At 41.4% G+C, this 11,642-nt stretch overlaps 2 protein-coding genes across 5 annotated transcripts in view; both read left to right on the top strand.

Moving 5' to 3' along the window:
• The first annotated feature begins 345 nt into the window (after positions 1 to 345).
• NOP10 (NOP10 ribonucleoprotein) lies at positions 346 to 1,187 on the top strand. Its single transcript, XM_058738317.1, has 2 exons — positions 346 to 504; positions 812 to 1,187. The coding sequence occupies exons 1-2, from the start codon at positions 451 to 453 to the stop codon at positions 950 to 952; spliced, it is 195 nt and encodes a 64-aa protein (XP_058594300.1). The 5' UTR covers positions 346 to 450; the 3' UTR covers positions 953 to 1,187.
• Positions 1,188 to 3,481: 2,294 nt separating this feature from the next.
• SLC12A6 (solute carrier family 12 member 6) overlaps positions 3,482 to 11,642 on the top strand; it is an 86,690-nt gene continuing 78,529 nt past the window's right edge. The window contains exons 1-2 of one of the 4 annotated variants that reach the window (XM_058738309.1): positions 3,958 to 5,203; positions 5,312 to 5,598. In XM_058738309.1, coding sequence (XP_058594292.1) covers positions 5,328 to 5,598 — 271 coding nt within the window. In that variant the 5' untranslated portion in view covers positions 3,958 to 5,203; positions 5,312 to 5,327. Of the gene's footprint in view, positions 5,599 to 11,642 lie in introns of all 4 variants that reach the window. The other 3 variants (XR_009264258.1, XM_058738310.1, XM_058738308.1) reach the window with 3 other exon arrangements.

Raw genomic sequence — 11,642 nt, 5'->3', positions numbered from 1 at the left:
AAAGGGGCTCTGAATCCTGGAGCCTTTGTTTCTCCAGGCACTAGAAACCCACTGCCTGTGAAATGGGTGTACATCTCGATATAAAGACAGGATTCTATTAATCAGTGTTCAAGCCATATCCATTCCTACCCCCCTCTAATTCCTAGCAGTGTCTTGCACACAGTGGGCACACTCCACCTATCTCAGAACTCCTGCAAAGTTGCAACTGGAAGCCAACTCCTGCAAGGTTGCAACTGGGTTGCAACTGGGCCAGATCCTGCAATAGTTCGCCCCCTTCTGGCCAGCTGGAGAAAGACCTAAATGGACTACACTTCCCGGCATGCCTTGAGAGAGAAAGAGAAAGAGAGAGACTCTTCCGGCTGCAGGGGAAGGAAATTGACAAACACGTGAGACAGGCGGCGGTTAGGAAGAGGTGCAGACGGAATTAGAACTTCTGGCTTCGGTGTGGTCATGTTTCTCCAGTATTACCTCAACGATCAGGGAGACCGGGTCTATACGCTGAAGGTGAGAAAAGATAACAGGTTGGAAACGGTTAGGGCGAGAAACATGGGTGGGGGAGCGGTTGAGACCAGCCACCGAATTGCCTAGGTGGGTGAGGGGAAGTAGAAAGCCCACAAACCAGGAGTGATGGAGGCAGGAGTGTATGACTTGTTGATCTAACTGTCGCGTCTCCTGTCTTCCTGTTAATCTTTTTTTTTTTTTTTCGCGCAGACTCCTCCCCATCCCAGCCTCTGTCTCCCTTATGACTCCAGGGATTGAGTTTTCCCACCACTCCTCTATTGAGCTTATGTTCTCTTTCTTCCTCGAGCAGAAGCTTGACCCTATGGGACAACAGACCTGCTCGGCTCATCCTGCTCGGTTCTCCCCAGATGACAAATACTCTCGACACCGAATCACCATCAAGAAACGCTTCAAGGTGCTCATGACCCAGCAACCGCGCCCTGTCCTCTGAGGGCCCCTTAAATTTCATGTCTCCTCTGCTACCCCTCAAGAGACTTTCTAAAACCAAGCTCTTCAATGTGTGAGCCTAGAAGCCTTCTTATCATCCTTGCTCTTTGGAATCGGTTTCATCGTTGCCATTGTTCATGCTTGTGTGAAACAGTCATGGTAGCATACCTCTTAAGGGAACAAGTTTGAATCTTTCCATGTTTTGAATCGCTGCCAGGTTATTAAATTGATTTGAAAGAGCTCTTGTTTTGTACGTTGTGGAAAGAAAGGAGGGAGATGAGAGGGAAGAGCACCTGAGGGGTACAACAAGTGGTACTTGGAAGAAAAACTTCAGTCACTGCAGGAGCGGTAGTGCTGCGCGCGGTGGGGTGTCGGGGAACGGGAAGAATGGTTGGGACTCTCCCACAACTGTCAGCATTCACTGAAAAGTACCTCTCTTGTCACTTAAGTAATTCCTTGCCCCTTGAAATGACGTTTTGACTCGGAGGAGATGCTTGAAAAATAACAGCAGCTATATTGTAGAGGGGATGCTGTGAATTGGAAGTCGGGAGACCAGGATTTTCCCCTCTGCGTGCCTTTGAGAAAGTCACTTGTTTGGTCTCACTTTTCTCATTTCTAAATTCTCTTCCGACTCTAAATTTGATAGAGTTCAGTGGTGGATCTTAATATAGCGACAGTGTGTTATAAATAGAACCGTTGTGAGTATGAATGCCTTTATTCATTAAATGAATAATATGCATCAATGAATGCATATTTACTGGCCCTCTGAAAATATTCCCAGGTTTTTCGTTTTCTCCATCAAGGAATTGCCTTCTCACATACACCTATCTTTATTTTCTCCTTGGCAGGCAGCTACTTTGTGGAATCCTACATGGATCTTAATTTAGAAAATCGGGTATGAGAGATTCAAGCAGGGTTTTGCTGGTTTTTTAAGCTACTTTTGGGGTTAATTAAAGAAAAATGCAAGATTTCTTAGGACTTAAGCTGCTCTTATGGGGCAACCGTAAATTTTTCAGCCAATTCATAGTAAAGGGATGATGAGGGAAAATGCTGTATTTAAGCTTTCAAGAAATGCTAGCTTGCTTCTTCTTGTCTTTGTCAAGTTAATCAACTCATTATTTCCCAATTTTCCCATTTGTGGCTTTTGACATTGGATTTGAATACTTAGTGCCCCTGATTTTAAAACTGATTTATGGAGATTGTGTTCTAATTATACAATCTTTTTCTACTGCATCAAGATTCTAGACTCTAGAAGCAGATGTAACTTAAATCAGCATAAATTTGATTTATCATCACTGGTCCTGGAAAGGAATAATTATGTTTCTCTTGGACTGTGATGTCTGACGATCTCAGTAAAAAAGTTAGGGATAATTGTTGACTGCCTAGAAAAAGAAAATCTTTCTACTTGGGTCATAGTTAATAGAAGACAGATGATTGTTGAATCAATTACTTACTTACAGGAATGGTAAAATGAGATACTCGTTTCCTGTCGAGCAATTTTTAATTTCTTAGCCTGTTCACTTCCGGGGTCTTAGCATTGGATCTGAGGGACTTTAAAGTGTTACCCTATCCTGGGGTTCCTGGGTGTCAGGTCATGATCTGATTGTGATGATCGTGGAGCCCCTCATGGGGCTCTGCGCTGATAGCTCAGAGCCTGCTTGGAATTTTCTCTCTCTCTCTCTGCCCAATTGCATGTGCGCTCTCTCTCCTCTCTCAAAATAAATAAAAAATAAGTAAATAAATAAAAAGCTGTGAACCTGAGTTAATCACAGGCTTTGAAGAGCAAGAATCAAGCTTGAAAGAATCAAGCTTTAAGGAGGTTTACATTTTAAATGGGAATTCTCATTTTGTTACCTGGATATTTTTTATTTTGTGGTTTTGTTTTATTTTTTTATAACCTGGTTCATTTTAACCAGACTTTGGACTTTGTGTGTCATTTGCTAAAAAGGGATTTCCTGGCTTAGGTTTTCAGTATAGTTCTGACCTAGTGCTAAGAATGATGCTTAAACATTTACCCTGGGAGGTATAAGGACCCAGGCAAAGCCAGGGCACAGATTGTTAACTTTAAATGTCTTGTTAAAGCTATAGGAAGTAACTTTCAAACAAAAGCATTGATAAGTTAAAACTTACTGAACACTCTATTCAGGTATTAAATAAACAGGCTAAGAAAAATATTCTGGTGGCAGTAGTAGGGAAAACACTGGGACTGGAACAAAAAAGTATCTCTTGTTTTCCCCAGGTTTAAAATTAAAGACATTTTATATAGGGGTGCCTGGGTGGCTCATTTGGTTAAGCATCTGACTCTTGATTTCGGCTCAGGAGATGATACCAGGTCTGTGGGATGGAGAACCGTGTTGTGCTCTGCGCTGAGTATAGAGCCTGCTTGGGATTCTCTCTCTCACGGTCTTGCTCTCTCGTGCTCTCTCTCAAATACATTTTAAAAAAAAATTATGAAGACATTTTATTTAATGGAGCTTTCCGTCTAACTAGAAAGCGAAAAATAGCATTTCCGCTCACCTTTATTGAGGTATAATTGACCAAATTGTATACATTGTGTACACGATGGCATGAACTATGCATGTGGTAAAAGACATTTTAAGGATGGGGGAAAATGTAGCACAAAATATATATAGATGTGAGGATACAGTGCTGTAAAAACACATCTCAAAAATTTGAGTAAGGGTCATACGTAGGTGTATGGTATGGGAGGTTTGTGATTTTTTTAAAGAAATTATGAACGGTATTTTCAGAGACGCTTTTATTAAAAAGAGATGGGTTTTCAGGTTCTGAGGGCAAACGGCATTGTCTGCTCCCCCGAACGCCTCCAGACCTGAGTTTGTGCAACACAGCAGGACTGAGAAGGAAAAGGATTTTTCTCCCGTGCTCGTTGCTCAGGCCCCAACACACAACTACAATTCCCATCGTCCTCCGGGCCTCCCACGTGTGGCCCCTCAGTCCCGCTGCGACTCCAGCAGCGCATGCGCGCAGCCCTTAACGTCGCCTCGCAGACTGCAGAGGCTGGGCGGGGCTCCTCGGCACTCGCGGGACGGTACCGCCCTCCGACCGCTCCCCCAGGCTTCTCTTCGGACCGTTAACCTCGAATGAGGAACGAGCGGAGAGAGAAGGGAGGGGCTGCGGCGGCGCTGGCACAGCCCGCCGGGCCCGGGGCCGGGGGCGGCGAGGTCACGTAACGGCTGCTCTGGCGTCTGCCTGGGGAGGGGGCGCCCTCCCCGGCAGCCGGAGCCCTCCTGCGCGCGGCTCCGAAACAGTTACCGGCTCGTAAACAACAGCTGCGCGCGCACCCGCATCAGCTGGCGCCGGGATTCAGCACCTGCGACCTCCTCTTCCCCTCATCCCCGCTGCCCCCTCCTGTTCAGCCCGGGCCAGCCTACGGGGCCGTCTCCTCTCTTGCTAGGACCCGAAGGAAGAACGGCGAGGGCCTGACCTGCGCCGCGGCCCTGGTCGGGGAGAAGGCGTCCTCCGGCAAAGGGGTGGCCCGTCCTGTCACACGCAGGAGAAACCCAGCGAGTAGACCGTGGGCTCGATGGACTAGCAACGACCTGCCACAACCCTGAGCTGCAGTCCGAGGGGTCTCGATCCGCTCGCTAGCCGCCCCCTCCCAGATCCGAGGAACCGTTCTGCCCGAAGAGCGGGCGGGCCACCCCCGCAGACCTCTTGGAGACGAGAATCCGCTCTGCCCCTGCATCCTCTGCTCACCCTTTTCTCCTCATTCTCCTGTATCCAGTAGTGTGGGGTATTTTTCTCGTTATGCATGCTCATCTCTCCCACCAGACCCAAGTGGATTATTGGCCTCAAAAACATCGGGTGACTCTCCACACACCTCCCAGCCAAACCTGTGGGGTATTCACCTGATACACAACAGGTGGCCGGGTGTACACCATTTCGCAATCTGATCTGTGCTGTATTCGCCTGATAAGGGTGGGCCTGCGCGCACTTTGCTCAACTAGAACCGTGGGACATTTACCAGATAAAAAAGACTTAACTACCTCGGCGGAAACCTGGGGGTCGAGGGGAGAAACGCTTCACCAGCTTCTCTTGAGACCATGGCGCTGGGGCCGCAGTGCTGGACCAGGGGAGATAGCTAGATAACTTTTTTTTTCCCCCCTGAAGAAAGGAAGTTACACGAGTTTGGCATCGTTTTGTCTTTTTTCCTCCTTAAATATTTAATGGTAGTGCACTTTCTGGGATAGTCTGTTTGAATTCTGAGAAGGAACTTTTTGTGGTGTAAATCAAGGTTATTGAAGGTTTTTTTTAAGTTATCTTTTCTATTTTGCAATCAAAAGTAGCTAGCGTAGGAGGAAGGATTTTGCGGGGGTTTCCTTTTTTCTTTGTTCTTATAAAGGAAAAGAAAAAGAATAATGCATCCTCCAGAAACCACCACCAAGATGGCTTCAGTTCGGTTCATGGTGACACCAACAAAGATCGATGACATTCCTGGTTTGTCAGATACCAGCCCGGACCTCAGCTCCCGGTCCAGTTCCCGAGTAAGATTTAGCTCACGGGAAAGTGTGCCGGAAACAAGCCGGAGTGAGCCCATGAGTGAGATGTCCGGAGCCACCACTTCACTGGCAACTGTTGCACTGGATCCGGCTAGTGACCGGACTTCTAACCCCCAGGATGTCACGGAGGGTAAGTAGAAACACAGATGACAGGATACTTTCATTACTGGCTTATTTATCTGGTTGTCTACTGGAAAGTCACTTTTCCATTATACAATAATCATCAGGAACCAAGGTACCTCTTTTTGAGATGCCTAAGGAACCCTTTGGAATAATGGTCAGCGCAGTGACTCTCGGCAGCAATAATTTGGCATGTGGGAAGGTATGTGGAAAGAAGGAAAGCAAATTTATATTTCGACTTCTTCATTTTGCCTCCTTAGAATTGAAATGAGTGTTTTGGTTTAGGGCAAATATCAAAGAATTTAATACTCTTTCAGCACAGAGAATCCTAAATGGTGAAATTCAGTGGCGAGCTTTGGGGTCAGAATATTACAGTTGGCTTTTAAGGCTAGTTACCAGGAGTAGTTATTGATCATCTCTTAATTACCGTTTTCGCACAAAGATTTCAGATATTATGTCACCGAATTCTTTGTAAAAAATTATATTTTACAGAGACAGCAGTTCAAGAAGCTTAGCTTACTCAGGATGAGGCTGGTGGATCTATTGTCCTTGCTATCGAATGGAGAAATTGTAAAGAGGCTTTTAGGGCCTAATTCCCATATAATTTTGTAGAGAGGCTTTTAGGGTCTGATTTCTACATAATTTATTCACTTTGAACATTAGATGGAATGTGTTGAGTCTTTGTAGGCAGGAAATAGTAGTACACAAGCCACTTTCTGACTTACCTTGACCACTACAGACCTTAAGCTGCCTACACTAATTTGTGTTAGCTGGTTTGTAAGTTTTTACAGGATTTAGTGGGAAGAGGTGATGAAAAGAGAGAAAGGAGATGAGAGGTCATAACATTTTTCAGACTCTGAAGTACAAAACTTTGAGAATTGCTGTACTGCTTTATATGTTTAGTTTTGTGCTAAATTATAACATAGGTATGTCTAGTAATGAAAATTTCTCTTAAAACTCTTAAAGATTCTTAAAATGGTATTCTACCCAAATGTGAAAACCATAGCTTCAGCTACTGACTTGACATTTTCCGGTGTCAGGAAGTATTGTTCCTCTTAACCGAAAGGGTGCAGGAAACCAGAATGATTTTAGTTCCTTATTTGTGTTTGTGTTTCTGAATGTCTGGAAACAAGGTAGATTTGGTAAAGTTTGTAGTCTTAGAATTCACTTATCCTTGACTATTTTATGGAGATATGGACTTAACTATTTTCAATTTCTTGACACACTTTATACCATGGAATGGAATAAAAAATAATTTATCATTTCTCTTCCTCCAAATTAGTTCTAAATTGTAGTTTTAGTCTGTATCCATCATACTATATTTAGGTTGTAAAAATACCAGATAAAGACTATAACAGTGTTAATTTTTTTAATGCTATAATTGTTGTTAGGCAGTTTACAGCTAACTGCTATTAGTCTTGTACTTACATATTTTGGAATTGTATTTTTATTCTGTTTAAAAAATGAATTTATTTCTGTAATGTGTTAGCCTTGTGGAACAGGATCCTTATCCAGGCTGTTCTTCCCTTATTTACAAGCATTATTTACAGTATGGAATGGTATCGTTTTACACTACAGAGGTAAAACTGGGGACCTATCTAGGTGAAATCTATGTTGTTTAGATGGGTATACAAGTTAAAGCTTGGCTCTTTATCTAACATACTCCTTAATGTGTAAATATTATGGTACCAAATGAAAGAAATTAATAGTCCAGCCATTAGATTGCAATTTCCACTATATTCTCAGGAAACTAGTTCTCTATTTTACTAATGACCTATTTTTTTCTCTGTCTTCTAAAAAATTATGACAACCAGAATCCTATGATATATTTTCCCCACTATTAGGGGGACTGATCAAAAATACAATTATTTCATCTTTGGCTTCTTAATACGCGGATGCCCTTGTTAGACTTAGATATAGATCTTCACAGGATCCTGTTGTCAAGAAAATCAAGGACATACTAATCTACATTTGTCTCTGGGCTGGAATCAGTATTGGAAAACAACACTGCGTTTTCCGCAAGTGATTCTGTCTTTAAGCTCATACTATACTTCAGAATTGTGTTTGCTATTTTAATATTTAGAATTCTGTGATTTTTTTTTTTTTGGCCTTTTATATATACATCCTTCTGTGGTTGTGACATTGGTATGATTATCTATCTTTTCTCCACAATTCCCATGCCTCTCACATTTCTTCCATATATTAACTTCCCACCTTAAATTTCTTTTCTCATCATACACTTTTTATTCACATTACATTGTACAACCAAGGGGGGCAGGGGTGAAACACGAAATTTTATATTTCTGTCTGTGTTTTAAGTTTTTCTCCTGTCGGCCTTTTGAGTAGGTAATTCTTTCTGCTATCAAAGTATTTATAATTTTCCTTTCATTTTGTTAAGGTTCCATTAGAGTTTATAGGATTGTGCAGTTGGTAAATAAAAACGAGAATCTTAGACTGTACTTGCTTTTACATGAAGAATGCCTTAAAGATACAGAAGGAACTGTTGAGAGTGGATACCTCTGGTGGGTTATGAAAATAGGGTGGAAAATGGGAACTTTCCTTTACCTAAACAATTCAGAAGGGCATGTACAATTTTTTAGATTGAGGATGTATCACTTTAATAATAAAAATTTTAAGAGGCATAGCATGTTAGGGAACCTCAGATGACCAAGAATTGAATTCTGAAGAAGAACAAGAATTGAATTCTGGTCAAACTCTATTTTAAAAAATGGGAGGGGAGTGCACCTGAGTGGCTCAGTCGGTTAAGCGTCAGACTTCAGCTCAGGTCATGATCTCATGGTTCTTGGGTTCAAGCCCCGCATCAGACTCTGCTGACAGCTCAGAGCCTGGAGCCTGCTTCGGATTCTGTGTCTCCTCCTTTCTTCCCCTTCCCCATTCATGATCTGTCTTTCTCTCTCCCTCAAAAATAAATAAGCATTAAAATAAAAATGGGGAAACTAAGGCTTACAGAGATGGTTATTTGTAGATCAGAGTGGGAAAGCCAAGACTGGAAAGTGCAGGCCTCCTGACTTATATCCAGTGCTTATATCATTTTGTCTCTGTCATGATGAACATTATTTTCATTTGCCTCATAACTATTTTGTTATCTTAAACGATTGTTAAAATAATAATACCCAAAACGGGCAAGGGACATATTTTTATATGTCTTACACAGGTTCTGATACATTTCACCCTTTTACAATTGAACAAATGCTCCCTGAGGCTCTGCTATGTATAAGGCACTCCAGTAGGAATTATAGGAAATATACATATGAGACAGTCTCTGCCTTTGGAGAGCTTATAGTTTAGTGGTGAAAATGACCAGAACACTTCATCCATTTCTTCACCAAACATTTACTGAACACTTCTTAGGAGTCAGGCCCTTCCTGGGTGTTAAGGATGCAGGAGGACCAAGAAAAAGAATCCCAATAACTGTTATAAGGAAAGTTATGATCTAACAGAGAAAACAAACAAATGTTCCTATAAATTGTAATGCTGTGTGATAAATACAAAAATGAAGATACAGCAAAACACCAAAAAAAGAAAAATACAGCAAATTTTAGAATAATACAATAGAAAAATTTAGCAAAGGAAAATGATGAACTGAGATAAAAATGGAGACATTTAGAGACTGGAGGTCCTGATGGAGTAAAGTTGTAGTGAAAGATGTGGAAGGATTAAAAACTGTGTTCAGAGAGTTGAATGTTGGAGTTAATTGTTTCAGAGGTGGGGCAGGTCCAGTGTTAAGATGATCTAATATGCAGCCTTGGGAGTGGGTTTCTGAAGGGGAGTAAAACTAAAATCCATTAAGTCAAGGAGCTCTAAATATACCAATTCCAAGGGTGACTGCCAACAAGTTTTATTGGGGGGCATTAGGTGGTAGAGATGCAAAAGTAATTTAGATAAGTCCCTCCTTCAAAGAGTCACCTTCTGTCTGAAACTTTCTCTGATTTACCCCCACCCCCAGATAAAATAGATAAGTTCTTTATGTCCCTGTATCCCTTATGCAGACTGTTACTATAATACCTATTTCACTTAATTTTGTTGATTTTGTATGTTATCTTTCTCACCTAGGCAGTAAAGTTCTTGGGACAGGAACACAAAGTTGTCTTTGTATCATCAGCACCTAGTATAGTGTGTGATGCCACATATAATTTGCACTCAATAAAATACATATTGAGTTGAAGATCTTCTAAGCCAAAAAAAAAGATCTAGAAATAGGGACGCCTGGGTGGCCCAGTCAATTAAGCATCCAACTCTTGGTTTCAGCTCAGGTCATGATCTCGTGGGTTTGAGTCCCACATTGGACTCTGCACTGGCAGAGCCTACTTGGCATTCTCTTTCTCTCCCTCTCTCTCTGCCCCTCCCCGACTTGTGCTGTCTCTCTCAAAATAAATAAATAAACTTAAAAAAAAGGATAGAAATATAAACAAAAATTAAAAACATAGTATGGTAAAGGCAAATGAAATGTACCCACTAGAGCAGTGATGCTTCGTCTGGTTGCATATTGGAATGATCTAGAGATCTTTTTAGAAAATACTTCTGCCCCTTTCCCAGGGATTCTGATTTAATTGCATCAGTAGTTTTTAAAAGCTTTTCAGATGATTCTAATGTAAAGCCCACATTGAAGACCATAGCCCGGAAGAGAAGCGTGATTAATGCTGTGCATTTGAGAAGAACTTTCCCACCTGATTAGGACTTCACTGTGAGCAGATAGGCACAGCAGGCCTTTCCTTAAATATCAGGAGGTCTTATAGAGTAGAATATTTATCTGCCCATGGAGCCATTACACTACACGCTTACGTTTAGTGTATTCAGCTGATCTAGGGTTACATGAGAATAATGATTGACTAAGCAACTTGGAGAACTAGCTAGTTGTTTTTTTCTTCCCCCATAAGAACATACTTCAAAGTACCAAGTACTTTTCTGTACTTTTCCAAAAAACTTCTAAGTTTTTGCCCCAAACCAAAATAAGTGAATTACACTGTATTGCCAATCAATGACTATTACCCTTATTTTAAATATATTTTTCATATTATACTTGGCCCTTGAAAAACCCAGCGGTTAGGGGTACCAACCCTCATGCAATAGAAAATTTGAATGTAACTTTTTTTTTTTTTAATTTTTTTTTTTCAACGTTTTTTATTTATTTTTGGGACAGAGAGAGACAGAGCATGAACGGGGGAGGGGCAGAGAGAGAGGGAGACACAGAATCGTAAACAGGCTCCAGGCTCCGAGCCATCAGCCCAGAGCCCGACGCGGGGCTCGAACTCACGGACCGCGAGATCGTGACCTGGCTGAAGTCGGATGCTTAACCGACTGCGCCATCCAGGCGCCCCTGAATGTAACTTTTGACTCCACCAGACTTTAACTGCTAATAGCCTACTGTTGACCAGAAGAAGCCTTACCAATAATATAAACAGTCAGTTAACCTTTTTTGTACATATTATAGACTGTATTCTTACAATCAAGTAAGCTAGAGAAAATAAAATGTTATTAAGAAAATTATAAGGGATAGAAAATGTCTTTACTATTCTGTATTTATAGAAAAAAATCCAAGTGTAAGTGGACACATGCAGTTCAAACCTGTGTTGTTCAAGGGTCAAGTGTATGTGGTTCTTGAATATTGTTCATTTTACTTTGGCACTCTGTGAGCTATGACATTGTAGAAGGTAGTAAGATGGATAGTTTCATAAAAATACATGGATTTGGTACCTCCTTAGCTCATCTGATATCATCCTCTGATTTTATATATATATATATATATATATATATATTTTTTTTTTTTTTTTTTTTTTTTTTTTTTAAGGGTTTCCAGTATTCTCTGAAACATTATGAACATTTTGGTCACAGACCACATCTGTTTTGGTCCACTTTTCCATACTCTACAGCCAATGATTAAACTTTATAATATGCTACTTTACACCACAGGAAGCAATCAGCCAAATCCAGAATATTGGAAATTTTACTGAATAACCAGATTCTTCAAAAAATAAATGGCATGGGGTGGAGGAGGAGTGATGGGAAGAGAGGGAAAGCTGTTACAGACAAAAA

This window comes from Neofelis nebulosa, chromosome 7 (assembly GCF_028018385.1).
Source record: "Neofelis nebulosa isolate mNeoNeb1 chromosome 7, mNeoNeb1.pri, whole genome shotgun sequence".
Classification (NCBI taxonomy): Eukaryota; Metazoa; Chordata; class Mammalia; order Carnivora; family Felidae; genus Neofelis; species Neofelis nebulosa.
The sequence above is the reverse complement of the archived record's forward strand: the minus strand, read 5'-3'. Positions and strand labels throughout refer to the sequence as shown.